General features: G+C 41.4%; 2 protein-coding genes across 7 annotated transcripts in view; both read left to right on the top strand.

Annotated features, from left to right (window-relative positions):
- Window positions 1-11,467, top strand: part of ubr4 (ubiquitin protein ligase E3 component n-recognin 4) — a 57,046-nt gene extending 45,579 nt beyond the window's left edge. For all 6 annotated transcript variants that reach the window (XM_049581301.1, XM_049581300.1, XM_049581298.1 and 3 more), the window contains 24 exons: window positions 62-222; window positions 419-528; window positions 1,000-1,141; window positions 1,473-1,554; window positions 1,688-1,861; window positions 2,131-2,252; window positions 2,375-2,572; window positions 2,691-2,771; window positions 2,929-3,016; window positions 3,153-3,280; window positions 4,425-4,532; window positions 4,717-4,833; window positions 4,974-5,164; window positions 5,393-5,566; window positions 5,684-5,783; window positions 5,962-6,180; window positions 6,309-6,422; window positions 6,640-6,782; window positions 7,536-7,661; window positions 7,754-7,948; window positions 8,104-8,328; window positions 8,538-8,628; window positions 9,057-9,219; window positions 10,010-11,467. In XM_049581301.1, the coding sequence (XP_049437258.1) occupies window positions 62-222; window positions 419-528; window positions 1,000-1,141; window positions 1,473-1,554; window positions 1,688-1,861; window positions 2,131-2,252; window positions 2,375-2,572; window positions 2,691-2,771; window positions 2,929-3,016; window positions 3,153-3,280; window positions 4,425-4,532; window positions 4,717-4,833; window positions 4,974-5,164; window positions 5,393-5,566; window positions 5,684-5,783; window positions 5,962-6,180; window positions 6,309-6,422; window positions 6,640-6,782; window positions 7,536-7,661; window positions 7,754-7,948; window positions 8,104-8,328; window positions 8,538-8,628; window positions 9,057-9,219; window positions 10,010-10,074 (3,317 nt within the window). In that variant the 3' untranslated portion in view covers window positions 10,075-11,467. The remainder of the gene's footprint in view (window positions 1-61; window positions 223-418; window positions 529-999; window positions 1,142-1,472; window positions 1,555-1,687; window positions 1,862-2,130; window positions 2,253-2,374; window positions 2,573-2,690; window positions 2,772-2,928; window positions 3,017-3,152; window positions 3,281-4,424; window positions 4,533-4,716; window positions 4,834-4,973; window positions 5,165-5,392; window positions 5,567-5,683; window positions 5,784-5,961; window positions 6,181-6,308; window positions 6,423-6,639; window positions 6,783-7,535; window positions 7,662-7,753; window positions 7,949-8,103; window positions 8,329-8,537; window positions 8,629-9,056; window positions 9,220-10,009) is intronic.
- A 5,768-nt stretch (window positions 11,468-17,235) lies between these two features.
- LOC125891540 (transcription factor HES-5-like) lies at window positions 17,236-18,599 on the top strand. The gene is given in 3 exon segments (XM_049580899.1): window positions 17,236-17,328; window positions 17,330-17,401; window positions 17,510-18,599. Coding segments are annotated over 3 exon segments (600 nt in total). The 3' UTR covers window positions 17,945-18,599.
- The last annotated feature ends 931 nt before the right edge of the window (window positions 18,600-19,530 follow it).

The following is a 19,530-nucleotide window of genomic DNA, read 5'->3' as shown; positions in this document are numbered from 1 at the left end:
GTAATAATGAAAACTTGTGATGATAAGCTTTTCACTGTTGAGTTTATCTTGATAACCACAGGCCAGGAAACCGTGTCGAAGCCTCAGGGGAAGGCTGAGTTGCGAAGGCAGTACCTGTTGGAGAAGTATGTGTGGAAGTGGAAGCAGTTCATGAGGTCCAGAAAGGGTGAAGGCCTCTTCCCTCGCCTGCTCAAACTGAGCCACAACAACTGGCTGCGGCAGGTACGAAACAATAAGTGAAATAAAATACAATTTTGTATGAATAACCATAGTATTATTACTGTAGTATTGTTAGTGTGTATTATGTATATATGTGTAGTGTATTCGTGTATATGTTATGCTAGAAATACAATTAAGAGCTAGCTTGTTATTTCACAAACTTGTTTAAATGACTTGACTAAATTTGCATATGTTGCAGGTCCTTTTCACACCTGCCACTCAGGCAGCCAGACAGGCAGCTTGCACTATTGTGGAGGCCCTAACCACAATCCCCAGCCGCAAACAGCAAGTCCTGGACCTGCTCACTAGGTATGAGCCTCAAACAGGAAACCAGCAAAACACAAAAAGTCACTTTATATGGCACTAGGAATGTTCGTAAACTGTCATTTCATTACAGTAAGATTTCCTCTGTACTAAAAGTTACTATATACAGCATACTCTATGTTAGCAGTAATAGTAAAATGAAATTGTGATGCCACTGATTGTGATATTCTCGACAAAATCACATGCTCCTAAGCTTTATTGAGGGCTAATATCAAGAAAAGGAAAAGTGGTGTGCAGACTCAAATTAGGATTGGGCACCTAAGCTTCACTTCCACTGAATGGTACTGGCATAGCTTGGCTGTTATTTTTTTGTTTTCCACTGGCAAAAGATGACGTTGTGGAAAGCACCTGGTACTGAATCGAGTCAAGTGGAGCCAAACCATGCAGTGTAAATGAAGCATTAGAGCCCTCTGAACCTGACTCGGTGTAAAATGAGTGTTACTGTGTGTCTGTCAGTTATCTGGATGAACTGAGTGTAGCTGGAGAGTGTGCAGTGGAGTACCTGGGTCTGTACCAGAAGTTGATCAAGCCAACACACTGGAAGGTTTACCTGGCAGCACGTGGAGTCCTGCCCTACATCGGCAACCTGATCACCAAGGTAATTTAAGTCCAAAATAATGTTATATTATAGAATGGTATAGCACTATATAGTAGGTAAACTCAGTTTTCTTCATAGGACATCTGTATGTGCCACTGGTTTCCTTGAATTAAAATATTCAGATACAGTCAATTATATAAATTAACTAAAATCTGGGCTTTAATTTCAAGAACATAATGTTGTGCTTTTTGTACATTACATTTAATCTGTTTGGTATCCATACTGATATAAAATACACCATTAGATGTATCAATATGTTAATACAATACTTAGTGTCAGTGTAGCGAATAAAACAGGATTTTTCAATTCTGTGTTTTATTTGCCTGTTCAGGAAATAGCCAACCTGCTGGCTCTGGAGGAGGCGACACTGAGCACAGACTTGCAGCAAGGCTATGCCCTCAAGAGCTTGACTGGTATGTTCATTCAGTCCTGTGTTTTTTCTGACTACGAAATTAGACGTGACAAAGTACTGTTGGGTTTAGATGAGACCTTTAACAATTTATGATGAACATATTTAAATGAGGTGTGTGTTTGATGCCTCTGCAGGATTGCTCTCTTCTTTCGTGGAGGTGGAGTCCATCAAACGGCATTTCAAAAGTAGGTTGGTTGGCACAGTGCTTAACGGCTACCTGTGTCTGAGGAAACTGGTGGTGCAGCGCACCAAGCTCATCGATGAGACGCAGGACATGCTGCTTGAGATGCTGGAGGACATGACAACAGGTATGCACTGACTTAAGTTCAACAGACATTCATTTTTTTATTGTTAATTGTGGTTCAACTGCTGCATTTTGGGGTTTATAATAATTCTTTGTTTTCATAGTAACATCAAAGAACAGCTTTGGTCACATCATAACTTATTTGAATTAGTTTAGTCTTTCTTTGCTGTTTAAATCTGTTTTCTGCTGGAGAGCAAATCCACAAAAAAATCTGTGGAATGAAGTTATTGCGCATTTGAAACATCAGCATTGTAAAACTTGTGCTGTTTATAGGTACTGAATCCGAAACCAAAGCCTTCATGGCAGTGTGCATAGAGACTGCAAAGCGGTACAACCTGGATGACTACAGGACACCTGTGTTCATATTTGAGAGACTGTGCAGCATCATCTATCCTGTGAGTTACCTCTTCCCTGGTGCATTTTTATTGAGAAACGTCCTTCAGAATGATGCACTAAAATTCTGTGAAGCTGCGAGTTTGTCTTCATCTGGAGTTTTTGGATCATCCTTTGTGTTTAGGAGGAGAATGAGGTCACAGAGTTCTTTGTGACCCTGGAAAAGGATCCTCAGCAGGAGGACTTCCTGCAGGGTCGCATGCCAGGAAACCCCTACAGCAGCAATGAGCCTGGCATTGGCCCTCTGATGAGGGACATCAAGAATAAAATCTGCCAAGACTGTGACCTGGTGGCACTTCTTGAAGACGACAGTGGCATGGAGGTAAAATGTGTATTTAACGCCACCAGTTTTTCTTTTCTTTTTTTAAACTTCCATTCTCTGCATATTTAAAACAAAATTTTAAAAATACATTTATTTGATGCCTCTCTGTTTTCATCAGCTTCTGGTAAACAACAAAATCATCAGCTTGGATCTGTCAGTGGCAGAGGTCTACAAGAAGGTCTGGTGCCCGACAAATGAGGTAAGAGTCCCGGTGAGTTTGACAGTGAATGACTGACCCTTTTAATAGTATTTTGACATGTTGACATATTCATTAAGTGCTTACAGTACTATAATAGTAGTGTAATAAGGCGATTGCTGTTAGTTATGGATCATGCTTTCTTTTTTTTTTTTTTAAGGGTGAGCCAATGAGAATCATCTATCGAATGAGGGGTCTGCTGGGAGATGCCACAGAGGAGTTCATAGAGTCACTGGATTCGACCACAGGTTAGAGTTACTGTTAATTTAAAGTATTTTTATATATGTTAATGCTGTGCTCTAATCACAAGTGCCTGTATTTCATACCCTCTTGAAAGAGTAATGGAAAAGATTAACTAAAATGTTTGACCTGGCCTTATTACAGATGAGGAGGAGGATGATGAGGAGGTGTACAAGATGGCAGGAGTCATGGCACAGTGTGGAGGACTGGAGTGTATGCTCAACCGGCTCTCTGGCATCAAAGATTTTAAACAAGGAAGACATCTGCTCACTGTAAGCCCCTCACAATAAGATTGTGATCTTTGTTTTCTGACCTTCAGAGCATACTGAAACATGTTTGGAAATTGAAACTGTCTTCTATGTCTTTTTTCTATGAAAAATTACTGGATTTTCAAGCTTTAGCCCAACCAGCCTTTCTCTCCTGTTGTTAACATGGATTATTTTTTACACTATAACCTTTTACTATACACGAAGAGGAGGCTGCATAGAATAAACTAATGCTTTTCTCATTTAAAGTCCTGGTAAAGCAAAAATATGTGTTTTAAGTTTGTCACCCCACAGAAAAATGTATCCTTCACCATATAGTCGAATTTGAATGACTAAAAAAATTGCAAAGTTAGGTTTCAAAACCATCAAAAAAATAAGCAGTGTGTTCTCTGCTATGAGATGCTGGGGGTGTGTCAGCTGAAGGAACTGAAAGAAAGAACAAGTCACTACAAAGCAAAAGACTTTCAGCAGCAGCTAACCCAGTAGCACAAAGCACATACACACCCTCGAGCTGCAGATTGAGCTGCCATTCAGCAACTAACAGGAGCTAACATTAGCACTAAGCACAAACCAACTGCAGGGTGGGGTATCCAATTCACGTTAAAACAACCAATGGATACATTTGTGACAGCTATTTTGCTTGTGTTTATTTAATTGTGGCATTTAACAAAGATGTTATCAAACTCACTGCTCACACACAGGGTGAATGAAACAACACTGATGCTATGTGCTCTAACTTTAGTTTTTATATAGTGGAGGAGAGGTTATGTTAAGGATGGCTCCAGTGCATCATCGAGCCATGATTTCAGGCCTGCCTAAAATATCCTGGACACGGTTACAGTGTAAAACAGTTTAACTCTATAGTGCAGTACTGTAAAGTTCACAAAGTTTCCCATTTTCAACAATATTTTGAGATGTACATGTAGAATGTGTTTAGACAGAAATCTCTGATTCTGCTTTGCCCAGACTTTAAGATGTCATAAAGAGAACTTGGTTCACAGAAGTGTCTTAATGTTTTTTTAAACAAAAAGTCTACTTTTTCTTGCACTTGTGGCAACAGCAGAAAAAAACAGCAGTCTCCTGTGCAGTTTTTATAAATACCACCAGCAGAGCTACAGAGTTGACCAGTGTCCATTTTTCTCTCTTACAGGTTTTGCTGAAGTTGTTCAGTTATTGTGTGAAGGTGAAGATCAACAGGCAGCAGCTGGTCAAACCAGAGATGAACACACTCAATGTCATGCTGGGAACTCTAAACCTGGTGAGTGTTACAGTGACTGTGTAACATTGTGTCGTGTAGTCGAATTAGTGTGGAGGAGGGTGAATCTCGTGCAGTTGATTAATCAAATTTGAATTGTAGTGCAGTCTTAAACTGAACTGTAAACATGAGTGGTTAAGAGTAACTTTAAGTGAAAAAAGTTGTAATGTCTTTTTGTTCCCTTCAGGCTTTAGTGGCAGAACAGGAGAGTAAGGACAGTGGTGGAGCCTCCATAGCGGAGCAAGTTCTGAGCATCATGGAGATCATTCTGGATGAAGCCAATGCTGAGATTTCAGAGGACAAGGTAAGCAGCTAAAGCAGATTAACTCTTCTGAGTAGAGAAAGAAACATGAAAATGTTTGACACCATAATAATGTTAAAGCATGTAAAAGTTTTAGGCTTGTAACCCTTTGATTCAAACTGGGATTGGTTTGTATTTTGCAGGGTAACCTGCTGCTGACAGGAGACAAAGATCAGCTGGTCATGTTGTTGGACCAGATCAACACCCCATTTGTGCGCTCCAACCCAAGCGTGCTGCAGGGTCTGCTGCGCATCATCCCATACCTGTCCTTCGGTGAACTGGAGAAGATGAGGATCTTGGTGGAACGCTTCAAACCATGCTGCAACTTTGACAAGTGGGCATCATTCAGCTTTCATATACAACCAAACACATATTTGAAGTTGGATAATGTTCAGGTCTTTAAATGGACTGAAACGCTTCCAGCCATTACAAAGAGTTGTTACACAGTTGTCAAATTATGGTGATCATTTCTCACAAATCTATGCCACTCTAAGAACCTTACCTCTTCAGAGTGTTGCAGTTTGTGACAAGGTAGCACTGACCCCTGTCTTTATTTTCTAAGGTACGACGAGGAGCATAGTGCAGATGACAAAGTGTTTTTGGACTGCTTCTGTAAAATTGCTGCTGGGATCAAAAATAACAGCAACGGCCATCAGTTGAAAGATCTCATTCTCCAGAAAGGAATTACACAGAGTGCACTGGACTACATGAAGAAACATATCCCCAATGCCAAAAAGTAGGTCCTTTCACATCTTCAAGTACCCAAAGGCAGTCTGTCAATAAATTTGATATAATTAAATACATTTTCTTGATTGTTTAAACCATTTTCTTCTTGTTTTAACTCTCTCATCAGTCTGGATGCAGATGTCTGGAAGAAGTTCCTCTCCAGACCAGCTCTACCCTTCATTCTCAGATTGCTCCGTGGTTTGGCTACTCAGCATCCCCCCACACAGGTACTAAATATTATATTTATGGCATGTAAACAGTTTATATGTATGGTGGAGTCATGGCATGATTAATTGGGATTAACCATTTAAAGCCAGCTTGCAAACTCAGCATCAGCAATATTTTTGCAAACAAACAAACCCCACTTACCTAACATGACTGTGTATCTTCTTATCTTCTGTTCAGGTGCTGATAGGCACAGATTCAATAACCAACTTGCATAAGCTGGAGCAGGTATCCAGTGACGAAGGCATCGGCACGCTGGCGGAGAACCTTCTGGAGGCGCTGAGGGAGCACAGTGATGTCAACCTAAAGATTGAAGCAGCCCGAAGGGAGACCAGAGCTGAGAAGAAGCGAATGGCTATGGCCATGAGACAGAAGGCCCTGGGAACTCTGGGCATGACGGTACTCTTCTCCACTCTTATCTGACTTTTGTTCAAGTGCTGTTCATTTGTATCTGTTTCATTTACACAGCCCAGTGTTATATTGTTGACTTTTACTAATGTGCGGTTTATTATGTGTTTGCCTTTCAGACCAATGAGAAGGGTCAGGTGGTGACCAAGACCTCACTGTTGAAGCAAATGGAGGAGTTGATAGAGGAGCCAGGCTTGACCTGCTGTATCTGTAGAGAGGGTTACAAGTTCCAGGTACACATCCAGGATTATGAAAATTGCACTCTTTCATTTGGATTAAATCATTTTATGTATCAGCTGTCACTTAGCGTACTTGTAGACAGACAATATTATATACCAGGTAGCACTCTCAGTCCCTGAGTACTGAGTAGGACTTGGTTATCTTGTTGTATACTGACTCATCTTGTGTTATTTTGAATTAATGTTTCAATCTTTGACCTTTTCATCCTAGCCAACCAAAGTCCTGGGTATTTACACTTTCACAAAGCGGGTGGCCTTGGAGGACTTCGAAAACAAGCCTCGGAAGCAGCAGGGCTACAGCACTGTGTCGCACTTTAATATAGTCCACTATGACTGCCATCTGGCAGCTGTCAGGTAGCAACAAACACCATCACATACTTGTTGATGTTTAGGCCTTGTTCAGATGGACGGTATTTTTTCTTTACAGGGTTTTTCCCTCTTTCATCCTCAACAAATTTCCTGTATACACATACTGTTACCAAAAAAAAAAAAAATCTCTGTCCAAGTTAAAACACAAAAAGCCATGAAGCACCATGAAGCATGCCAAACATATAGGCGGCAATACAACTGTGACCGTTATGCCATGCAAAGACGGAGAATATCAATTTGGCCTGAAAAAAAGCTATTACTGGACAGCTGTCTGGAGCAGTGACCTCTGTAGCACATTCTTACACCTCTGCACCTCATTATAGTGAAAGAGTAAACATGTAAAAGCCTGTTAACAAGGTTAGAAGCAGCACTATTTTGATCACGTCTGCCATTGCACAAAATGTCACCAGATTTTTGACACCTCACAAAGGAGGTAACAGTGCTGTTACAAGCCAAAAACATAGTTAACCCTCTTAACACACTAACACTGAAAACTGAGTTTCTGAAAATCTTCACCCTGGACTGGGTTTTATAAAAGCTCTGTTTTCATTTACCTAAAATTCAGTTTGCTTGTGGAAAAAAAAAAGGCCAAAATGCAAATTTTAAAAAAGCAGCATTTACAAAAATACCTGTGTCCATGTGGACTAGGCCTCAGAGTGCCCATTAAAAATTATACAGTAACTTCAGTTTTCATTTATTGTAATCTAATGTTTGTATTTTTCCTTTTTCTGTGAGCAGGCTGGCTCGTGGGCGAGAGGAGTGGGAGAGTGCTGCTCTCCAGAATGCCAACACCAAGTGCAATGGGCTGCTTCCTGTGTGGGGGCCACATGTGCCAGAATCAGCCTTTGCTACATGCTTAGCAAGGTAAAATTATGCATCAGCACACACGCAGAGCAAAATGTTACTTCATGTGGCACACTGAATCATTCCCAACTGGATTTCTCTCTGGCACACAGGCACAACACATATCTGCAGGAGTGCACGGGCCAGCGTGAGCCAACGTACCAACTCAACATCCATGACACCAAACTGCTATTCCTCCGCTTTGCTACCGAACAATCGTTCAGCGTGGACACAGGAGGAGGAGGACGAGAGAGCAACATCCACCTCATCCCCTACATCATCCACACTGTGCTCTACGTCCTCAACACGTACGTATCCAGCCACAGAAATTACTCATCATGCATTCAGTCTGTGTTAATGCCCAACTACCAGATGACACACACGCCATTAGTCACCTGTTTGACATTTAGCAGTTGTATGTAATTTTCTCCTCATCTCATTTTGCCTTGCAAACTCACTGCAGTACAAGAGCTACATCCCGGGAGGAGAAGAACCTGCAGAGTTTCCAGGAGCAGCCATGTGAGAAATGGGTGGAGAGCTCGTACGAGGTTGAAGGGCCGCACTATTTCACTATCTTGGCCATGCACATTATGCCACCTGAACGCTGGAGGAGTACACGTTTATACTTCCTACGAAGACTCCTGGTCAACGCACACACCCGCAAGGTCTCAGCAGTCAGCACCAACAAGTACGACACAAATAACTTCTTCTTTTTTCTGTCTTTGCTTTGTAACTGTTGCAGGCTTGATGCAATAATTTGTATCATATAAGTTAAATTGCTTTAGTTTTGTTTCAGGATGCTGTGTAGTGTATTGAGGATTTTCATATTAAATTAGAAAGTCAGTGTGTCTTAAAACAAGCTCTGACCTTCATCCACTTCTTGTCTTTTATTATTAGACTCACAGATAAAGCACCAAAGGAATATGCAGTCTATCGCTCGCCTCTTCTCTTCTGGGGCCTGGTGGATCTCGTCTACGACATGTTCAGGGTAAATATGTTACAAACTTCTCAAATGCTGTTGTACGTGTTGATGCCACAAACATTCAGATGACATTCTGCTGTGTCTATGTTTCGTGTTTGTGTTTTTTGTTGAGATGCTTTGATCAATTGGGCACTGATCAATGTTGGTCATATCTTGGTAAAGTTGCAGGACATTCCTAATCAATGTTTTAGGGTGTTTAAAAATGATTCATGCCAATACCAAAACAAAAGCTTGGTGAACGAATTAACAGCAAAAACAGAGAGCTGAACGTTGATGCGAACAATGAAAACCTCTGAATGTAGTCAAGTGAAGTTTAAGACCTCTTTTCTTTGACATCAGTGCTACTTGGATCACATATGACACATTTATTTCCATTGTGGAGATAGAAAACTACAGTGACTGACATTACTGTCTTTTTCTCTTTGGTCAAACAGAAAGTACCCACCAGCAACACAGAGGGGGGCTGGTCCTTCTCACTGGCAGAATATGTCCGTCACAACGACATGCCCATCTACGAGGCCTCAGAGCGCGTGCTCAGGGCCTTCCAGGATGAACTCATGCCTGCCGAGTCCTTGTCAGAGTTCTTTGATGTTGTAGGTCAGTATACATACACAGAAAATACTTCAACACTTCAGCTTTGGAGATTCTATTCAAAATCAGGATTATTTGGGACATGGGATAAATCTACAACTGGCTGAAGTGGGATGGTCTCTGATGCAGCTCTACTTCGTAATCTACGATAGGTCGACTCTTTACATTAAAGGTTTGCTTTGCAGGATTTTCCTCAATATCAACCTGCAGACTCACACAACAGTAATCCCACTCAGTCATCAATTATGACCCATTAGAAGTATAGAGACTCTGCCCTCTGCCCATATTTTCTTGTTTTCTTTCTTATATGTGTGCTCGAGACTGGTACAGGCAGTAGTGTGTAGTGCCCAGCTAAGAACAGCATCATTAGCATCCCTAGTTGGGACACTGGGTGCGAGACTGAAAGCAGCACGCTTTCTAGAGACAGCTATGAAACTTGCAGATAAAGCACAGAAAAAAACCCCGCCAATATAATGAAACAAAATGCTAAGCAGACAAAGCTCATTCCAAAACAAGAGTTAATCTGTGGTTAGTGTTCACTGAAGCTGGCGAGCACTGAAGGACAGGATGAGGACGAAGCTTTGATAACTTGATAAAGTATCAGCTTTTTCATCCTAACAAATGTCGCGTTCCTACAGTAGCTTGTATAAGTAGTGTAGAAAGGAGAGGCCTTGCATTTACAAACAGTAACCAAAAATTCCTGCAAAATATACCTTTAATTTCACGCCTGGTCTAAGTTCTAACCTGCAATTTGATGTGAATGTTGAATAAACTTGACCTCATGTTTCTCTTCCAGGTCTCCTCTCTGAAATCGCAGACCCAGACCTCTTCCTGCAGGATTTGTTGAACTCTTTGCCCTGATGGCCAACCTCAACCGACACCCCTCCAACACATAACAGCCCTGCAAATAAAGTTGGGACACCTACCAACTGAAAAAAAAAGATCTTCTCTTTTTACACATGCTGAGTACACACAGAGTATACACCATGCCTCTTACTCACCTCCCTCCCCAATATGACATCTTCAAATTAACTTCAAGCAGAAATTATGTGTAGTCTAAAAAAAAAAAAATCATCCACTTTTGGCAACATCTCTGTAACATTTAACACAAAAACACAATGCTGTTAAAGGGCAGGGGGGACACACTAAAACAGAATTTACACTTCATCCCTCTGATTCAGACTGCTTCAGTGTAGAGTCAATGACGGAGTTTCCCTCCAAGCTTGAGACAAGAGACCTGGGACTCTGCTGATCAAAGCCAGAGACTATTGTGTATTCTCTGTATCACTGCTATAACCACTAACAAACCTGAAGCTTCACCGGTCCTTTAAGGACGTCACAGACGACAGAGCTGAGACAGTTTAACATTAAGAATAATAGCTGTTCAGTGAATGGGAATAACTTGTAAATTCTGTTTTAGGGTGGAAACTTTTTCAGCTTTCAGCCCCCTCCTCCCCTAATACTGGGGTGCAATGATAAGGTAACTAAAATGTTTTGGGATTTGACCCACCATGTGTTAAGAGTGGCATTTGATTTTATCTTGTTTTCCTTTTTGTTTGTTTGGTTTAAGTTTGTTTTCGGTCAGGGCTTTTTAAAATGGCAGAAGGTTTCAGTGTCACATGGTTGCCAGCTAACCTGTCCTTTTCTTCGGGGCTCTCGCTCTTTGGTCTTCATGTAGGTTCTAACTGGAATTTGAGTGATGGACAGAAAAAAAGAAGTTTTTTGATTTAGTGTGTATGTGAAAGGTTTCTTTTATCGACCTCAGAAGCAAAATGGGGCAAAAGAACAATGAATAAAAGTTTGTTTTATTTTTTTCCATGAAGCTATGCCTTTGTGACAAAGTGAACTTGGATTTGTGAAAGATTCCACCTGTTGCATTGAAATATCAGACCTGTCTAAATTAATAATAAAACAGACCTACATTATATCCTTTAACACTTTTTCTTTGACTAACTGTTTTGTCGTTCAGTTTGTTTTCCTCCCTGGCAGTTTCTTTATTTCTCGGGCCAACACTCTTGTGTCAATCCCCAGAACAGATTTCTGGAAAGCAAAGTGCTGCTGAGTTTCATCCTCTGTGATAGATTTTCAACTTACAGAAAACGGGGCCCCTGTTACTTGAGAGCTGAATGCATGGTGTGGAGTTCACCCGGTTTATTGTTAATTTGCCTATTCCCGCTGCTACAATGTTCAACTGTTGCTGAATGTCTGCTTTTTGAATTTAGCCTATGATTAATAAAGCCGTAATAATTCCAAATCTGATCCAGGGTAACCTCTTCTGTTCCAGCTGCTGTTTACACAAACCTGCTGTCCTGCAACAAAACGGCATATCAGCTATCAACTCGGCAAAGGACTTTTTCACTGAAGACATTTAGAAGTCGCAGTAGAGAAGTCAAAAACTTAAAAGTCATCCAGGTCAGTGGAATCTTAAGTGCTATATTGTAGTAACTGGACTAGCTTGAGTTTCTTGAAGACGTTTCACCTCTCATCCAAGAGGCTTCATCAGTTCTGTTTAGTTCCAAAGCTTCATGGATGAGAGGTGAAACGTCTTCAAGAAACTCAAGCCAATCCAGTGACCTACGATATAGCACTTAAAAATGAATGATAGCTGAATTTCATTTAGCTGCTGCAGTTTAGTTCTGGTGCACGCTGGCTCACTGGGACACTTGAACAGAACCAGAACCTGTCCTCTTCCTAATGATACAAGTCAAAACACCTGCTGTGAGAAAGGTCCATGTCAAATAAAATGTCCTGTCAAGTGGCACATAAAAAACATGTTAAAAATACATTGTTTTAAAGTGGGTCAGAGCTTACTACTGCTTTCATTAGATAACCACTGCAGCTGTTTATTCTCTTAAGGTTTCTCTAAATAGGCACATCTGTCATTAAGGAATACTCCACTCACAAAATGACAGTTTGTATATCGATTAGTTATGCTTGTTTTGTAGGTGAAGTATTCCTGTAAAACAGCATTCAGCTTTCATGGTGTAGACCTGGTGTTCATGAGGTCAGACCATCAGCGTTTCCCCCGCTGGCCTCTGATTAATTCACCCAGTATCCATTCTGTTTTCCTCACTCTGCAATGCTCACATTTCCTGCTTTCCCAGTAGAGAAAAGACAGGTAAGAGGAGGAGCGGACATTCTTATTAAAACTGTTGTAGATGGGTGAATTGTTTGGGGGGTTTTTTGTTAATATATCAACAACAGAAAGACCCTCATTCTTGCTTATTTATGCACCTTTTTTTTTTACAGTATAGAATACATTCAGGTGAATTATTTAACACCTGATATTATTCTTAAATCCCCATATGATACTTGTCTTGCTAAATGTACACTCTACATCCATGATACTCAAGTTATGGCCTGCAAAAGGGTGTCCTGTGGTCTGGCACCCATTTTCAAACTCAGTGAAAATAAATTGATTCACATACGGAATTATTTTTGTACTTTGATTGTACATAAGCTGCCACACTCCATAAAAAAAGCATCAAAACAGAACTTGTTTATCAGAAAAGGGTTAGAGAGGATCCCGTAGAGCCCCTGACAGAGGTCAGAGCTATGTTCTGAATGTCGTCAACTCTAGAAACACTCGTGTGCATCTGGCCTGTACAGGGCTGATGTGACTACAGTTGCCTCATGACAAAGATGTATGAGGACAACAACGTCAAAAGGTTGAAAACAGGCAATCCATTTGATTTTACGTAGTGATAAATATTAATAATTTTTGTTTAATTAAGGTGTTGTATGTAACTCTGGGGAAAGATTGTTGATTGTTGAGCCTCATTTCCAGGTCGTCAAATACTGACACTTTGGATTAGTAATCGACCGAGTGACCAACCCAAAGCACCAGTATTTGACTTTAAATTGACCCCTGGCCAACAATCTGGTCATGTGGCTCCAAAAGCCTCAGTGCTACAACATCCTGCTCTGGGAGGGAGAAAAGCTGTGACTGCGTGGTGAGGCTCATATCTGAGGTGTCGTTGTATAAAGGCCACTAGAGGGTGACAGTCAATAACACACCGATATGTGAGAAATGCATGCTGTGACCCTCCAGTCAACTCCCTGTGAACCAAATAGAAACTCTTGTATGAGCAACCAAACTGAACTAATTAACTACTGTTAACTATTATTTTTGTTAATAAATAATTTTCAACTCAAACTGCAAATGATAGAAAATCATCAGTATCTCTTTAATTTTCAACATGAACATGAAAGCACATATTGCACATTTCACTTGTGGCTTTCAGCAACAGATTTTACACATGACAACTTAAAATAACATCACTCAACACAATGTTGTAAAAACATTTACAAAACAAAGTATGCATTGGCATACACATTTCCCCTTTATACAAAGGAACATGGCTTTAGTTTGACAGAACCTCGACAACATGGTCTCAAGGTGGTCAGTGTCAAGGACTACTAAGGCTTAAGGCATAAAATGCACATTTTAAGGCCCATTTGTGGACCAATAAGATCACAGTGTACACGGTATACATCTCCTACTTAACTGTGAAGTGAAAACACCCAACTGAAAACAAGAAAAAAAACATTTTAAAGTCCTTTGTCCATCTGAACAATGTTTCCATTTGGAGCTTCTTCTTGGCAGTGTTTAAAGTTTGTAGACACAAACACAGTCCTTCAGGTCTTCATGTGTGTGTCCACATCTTACTGGCAGCACAGTGGTGCCACGTCCTCAGCAGGTGAGGGGAACAGCCGCATGGCCTCTCTGGAGGATTTGGTGTAGCCATTGTGGAAGATCAGGGCCTTCTTCACAGTGAAGAAGGAGACCGTCTTGTCCCACACGTCAGAGCTGGACACCCCAGTGATGAGTTGGCTCTCCAGTGCTGAGCGGAGCCTCACTGCTCTGTCTGTGCATTTCCTCTCCAAGACCATCATCTTACACATGCTGAGGAGAAAAAAGGAGCAACGTTAGATAAATGCTGGACACACTGAAAAGAAAACAGATTTAAATGTTGCTGTTTACAGACATCCACAACTATAGGAGCTAATTAAAGGGCTGGTTCAAAACACTTGAATAGTTTTTCTAGTGTTATTGAGCCATGCAGACAGCTTGGTTTTAGCTAACACACCACTTTGATTGTCTGTCCTAAAGCCAGAACAGTTAACACCTTCATGCAACAGTGATAAGTAATATTTGTGAGTCATATTCCCTGACCTAAGAGTCATGGCCCTGTTAACCTTACAAAACCAAAGCACCAAACCATCCCTGTGACCTTGAATGAGGCAAAAGTTCAACACAAAGAGTCAAATTATCTTCTTCTACTGATGAGTTTTTCTCCATTTGAACTTACGTTGTGTGCTGATCCCTCATGGTGAATACGCAGTCAGATGGTGTCCGGTCAGTCCAGGCCTGCGTCGGCTGCAAGAGGCGTTCAGGGTTATGATTTTACCCACCACGACCTCCCTCCTTTATATACGTATGCCAAATTTCCCATCGATTTAATGTGATGCTGGTTCTCACACTATTTGGCCAATCACAAAGCAGTGTTATGACAATAGGATGTGAATGAATTAGTTGAATTCATGGGGTACAATGGCCCCAATCCAAACAAACAGGTGGGAGGGGCCCTTCGCTGGCCTCTTGTCGCCCAGCTGATGTGTCGCAACAAGGGAGATATCCTCGTTATTGTATCGACTGGGAGTGATATGTGGTGGGAACATGGAGGGAAAATGTCTGCTTGAAGACATTCCACATGGAGGAGAAGCACGTCTATTTAACAATATAGTGGGGAAAGATTTTCAGTCTAAAGCTAAATGGCATGAGACCTGTACTTCCACTTTTGGCTCTAAAAATCAGAGGAAATGTAGAAAATGTGCCTTTTAAAGATCAGCAAAATGTGGAATGATCACAGGCTTCATCACAAGATGATATTAAAGAATCTCAGGTTGTCGATACATGTTTTATTTATATCCTTCATGTGTTTTTTTTTCTCCTGAATCCACTTTTTCAAGACACAAAGTTGTAAAAAAAAAAAACATTTTTGATAATAATAAGTTCCACAATTTTATCTCATGTAACTTATTTTTTAACTTATAAACTTAATCAAACCATCCACAAAGTTTCCCACCCTCCACACTCACTCACACACGCACACACACACTCCCTATTCTTCTTCTTTAACTTTCTGTCTCTATTTCAGCCTCTCCAATTCTCACGGTGAGCGTCTTCCATGCTTGATTGGCTGACAATAGTGTACGATCCGTCCAGATGGTGTGCCTGGAAGCCCTGTTGACAGCACTGTGTTCCTGGGTGTGTGTGTGAGTGTGAGTGAGTGTGTGAGTGTGAGTGTGTGTGTGTGTGTGTGTGTGTGTGTGTGTGTGTGTGTGTTGGAAGGGGGGGGGGGTTGGTCACTCAATCTTTGTTCGATGGGGCACACTTCCTTTGTGCAGCCGGCCTCAGTGTCATTAACACTTAAGTGTGGGAAGCCTGGGACCACAGCGGCTCCCACGTTCCACACAGGCAGGAAGGGAGCGTGTGACTGAGACGTGGCCAGCGGCAGGCAGGTCAGCCAGCTGTGTGTGTGTGTGTGTGTGTGTGTGTGTGTGTGTGTGGGAGGGAAAGTGAATGAGAGTGTGGCTGTCTGTGTGAGTATGTGGGGGTTTGCCTGATGTGTGAACATGTGCTGGGAGTGTGGAGACTGTTAGGGTGTTTACAGTGAAGCAGTCTTATCTCTCACTGCTCAAATCATGTTCTCAGGATGTAGGTTCTGTTTTAACATTGGGGGGTGGACACACATATGACACAGGGGCTTTGGGGCTCTTCAGCCAGAAAATTTTGAGCATCAAACACTTAATTTCCTGCTCTCTGGTGAATTTTAACCACCAATTTGTGCATTTTCTGCATCAATTTTTGATGTAAATGTCTTAAATTTTGTCCAAAAAGTGCGACTTTGATGTTCTTGAGGGTGGCATAAGTGATGTATTACCTTTTTTTAACTGTAAATTATGACCCCCAAAGGGATCTGTTGCATCTAATAAGATAAAGTTTTCAGTCCGATCATCTCGCTTTAGCGTTTTTTGTTTTTTTTTTGCAGCAAAATGTATCTAGTATACTGAAAAAAGAATTGATTTTTATTGGTAATATTGATAGATTATGTATAAAATCACTGTATGATGATCTGACATGGCCACACAAAAATATCGCCATACTATGCTGTATCAATTTGTCCCCCCACTCCTACAAAATATGCAGCGGCATGATTTTTTTAGTGACACATGTTTGGGGTAAGATCATTTGTAAGGTCAGTAATAATATGGTACGATAGGCCCAAGGTGACCCAGGAGGTTCATCTGTAAACTGTGATGGATGTTAACATTTGACAGTTTAAATAATAATGATCCCTAAAATTCACTTTGCACACTCTGAACTGGTGAGAAGAGAACAGACAAAACTGAAATAGAGAAACGCATCATGTGAAAGTTGTTTTATTGTGGGCCAAAATCACAGAGACGGAATAAATACAGACTCCATACATTCTCTTTTCTTCATCGAGCACATTTATTTGAGTCCAAAACTTATGGAGAAACTCTTTTTCTTTTCATCTCTGAGACATCTCAACTGTTGCACAGCTCCACGAGCAAAGTCTGCCGTGTCAAACTGGTGGAAGTGGCTGCATGTTGGTCCTTTCTAATGCTTGGCCCTCTGTAACACCCACGTGTGCCTGGTGGCAGAGGCACTTTGTGCTCAATTACGTGGCGGTTGAGATGACATGAGACAGCGGCGTGCTTCCCTCTGGGGTCACCACTTTCCCATATCAACACAAGCACTGGGTCAGTCTCCCAGCTACACCCCCCCTTCTCCCTCCCCACCACCCCACCCCGGGCTCTTTCTCTCGCAGTCTATTCCTCCACCTGCTCCCCGGAGACACACTCATTGTCCCCACGGCTATAAACACTTCATTGAGCATGTGGCAGCCCTGCGTTCCTCAAAGCCCTTCCCAGCGCTCTCATTGGTCGAGGGACTGTGAGAAACTCCAACAAGCCCAAGACCCACACATTCATATGGAGATTTGGGTGTATAAATACAGGGCAGAGGCAGAGGAGAAGGCAGCTCAGATTCAACTGGCTCTTCGAACCGAGCAGGAACGCTCTGACTACTACAGCTATGGCACCCACTGTTTTTGGACAAGCAAGCTATCCTAAGGAACACCTGACTCCTGCTCATAAGGTAAATTTGAGTTCTGTAATTCACATAGCTCACCTGTTGAATAGCGTTCACATATTATGAAAAAGTTTGATTTTGTGTTCTAAATGATTTTCTTTTTCTCTTATTCAGCTGAGAAAACCAATGGTGGAGAAACTGCGCAGAGACCGCATCAACACCAGCATCGAGCAGCTGAAATCTCTGCTGGGTCCTGAGTTCCTGAGGCAGCAGCCCGACTCTAAGCAGGAGAAGGCAGACATCTTGGAGATGGCCGTGACCTATCTGAGAGGCTGGCAGCAGCAGAAGCAGCAGCAGCAGGCCGGCATGACCTCTGGCCTGATGACGAGCAGCGACGGCTACTCCCGCTGCGTGCAGGAGGCTGTCAGCTTCCTGTCCCACTGCGAGGTCCAGTCTCAGGCCCACCGACGGCTGCTCAGCCACTTCCAGGGCCTGCAGGCGTCCAGCCACGGTCCCCCCACCCTCTCCCCTCCTGGCTCTCCTCTCCATCAGGTCACCTCCAGTAAGGGGGTGAGCCAAGCCAGCAGCGCTCTGTGGAGGCCCTGGTAGGATGGAGGCAGCATCACCTCCACACAGAGAGAGAAAGAGAACTACGTCTGTGAACGTCATGGACAGAAAGTTGAAGACTTACTGAAGTCTGTTTGCTTTTGCTTTGGCAGGAGATTGTTGAGTGTTTTACTATTGTGGTGAAAGTATTCCTTTGGAAGGACTGAAATAATTTAGGTTTTACTGAACATGTACACCATGTGTATACACATTATACGCTTTATAATTTAAAGTGCTTACTCTGTGATTGGGTTAATTGTTCCTTATGGAAACAACAATGTTTGTTTGTTTTGCAAACGTCACTGATTATTTTGTTGTAACACCCACATTGGGTTGAAACTATTCAAGTGTCTGCGACACGGTTTTATTTGTGTGTTTAAATTACTGTCTATCTTTGATACTATGTATCACTGACTGATACATTTCATCAGCTTTGTGATGATGAATCAACAACATCCCATAAACAGATCCCATGGATCCACTTTTACTGTAAATCTTGTTATGATTATACTTAATTTTGGACTATATGTAACCATTATTTGGCCTATGTGTGATGAGTGTTACTGTTGGGCTTGTGTCTGTGAGCTGTTCAGTTGTAATGTTCATAACAGATGTTTTTTCATCTTCAAGTGAATTCCTTTTATAAAGGCTTGTTATATCTTTACTGAAAGAATCTGTTGAATTGCTTCCTTGAGAAGTTTACCTTTGAACTTGAAAAATAAATGGAAGACTTCACATGAAGTTTTGCAAACATAAACAACAGTGATGTCTTTACTTTTCTCAGAAAACTATGAGTCAGTGTGCATAAAAACTTGTAGTTTGCCTCAAAGTGCTGACATTAAGTCTTGATTGAATGAATAATCAATAATTCCTGAATGTAGGAGGGCAGGTAGAGGTTGTATTCTGGCTTTGGGAAGAGCTCTATTAAGGACCACACACTTATATTCAGTCACACCAGAGAGTTTATCAGCACAGCTTTCAACTAACAGCAGCTTCACTATAGTGCCTTGCTCAAGAAATCAATAGCATAGAAATCAAGGTTTGATTCCTGCAGCAGTCTTCTTGGATAATACTAAGAATGTGCTACTTTGTCAAGTGATCATAACTTAATCTGCACATTAACTTTGTGTGTTGTCATTTAGGACCCATAGAACTGTGTGTTCGAATTTTAACAGCGTACACACTTTGCAAAGAATAACTTCAAGAACTGGAGAAAGCCCAAATTCTATGGTACACTTGTGCAAATAGATAGATAGATAGATAGATAGATAGATAGATAGATACATTCGTTATTAGGGGCTGAACAGAGATGCTGCACATTGAAACTGCATTTAAAATTATAGTTAATGGGTATAAATGTGTGTTTTGATGTACACTGATTTCCTTATACACGTACACAGATGATTCATTTTTAGTTTGGTATATCGGGTTAATAGCCCGATTCTAATTCAACAAATGAGTTTAAAACATCTGTGTGTTTGAAAATGTAATTCATGCTATCAAGAGAAAGTCTCCTACTTTTATCTCACTTTCTCCCAGTGTTTCCCACAGGCATCATTAAAGTTTCATCTTATCTGACCTTACTGGTG

This window comes from Epinephelus fuscoguttatus, linkage group LG7 (genome assembly GCF_011397635.1).
Source record: "Epinephelus fuscoguttatus linkage group LG7, E.fuscoguttatus.final_Chr_v1".
Lineage (NCBI taxonomy): Eukaryota > Metazoa > Chordata > Actinopteri > Perciformes > Serranidae > Epinephelus > Epinephelus fuscoguttatus.
This window is presented reverse-complemented; position numbering and strand designations above follow the sequence as displayed.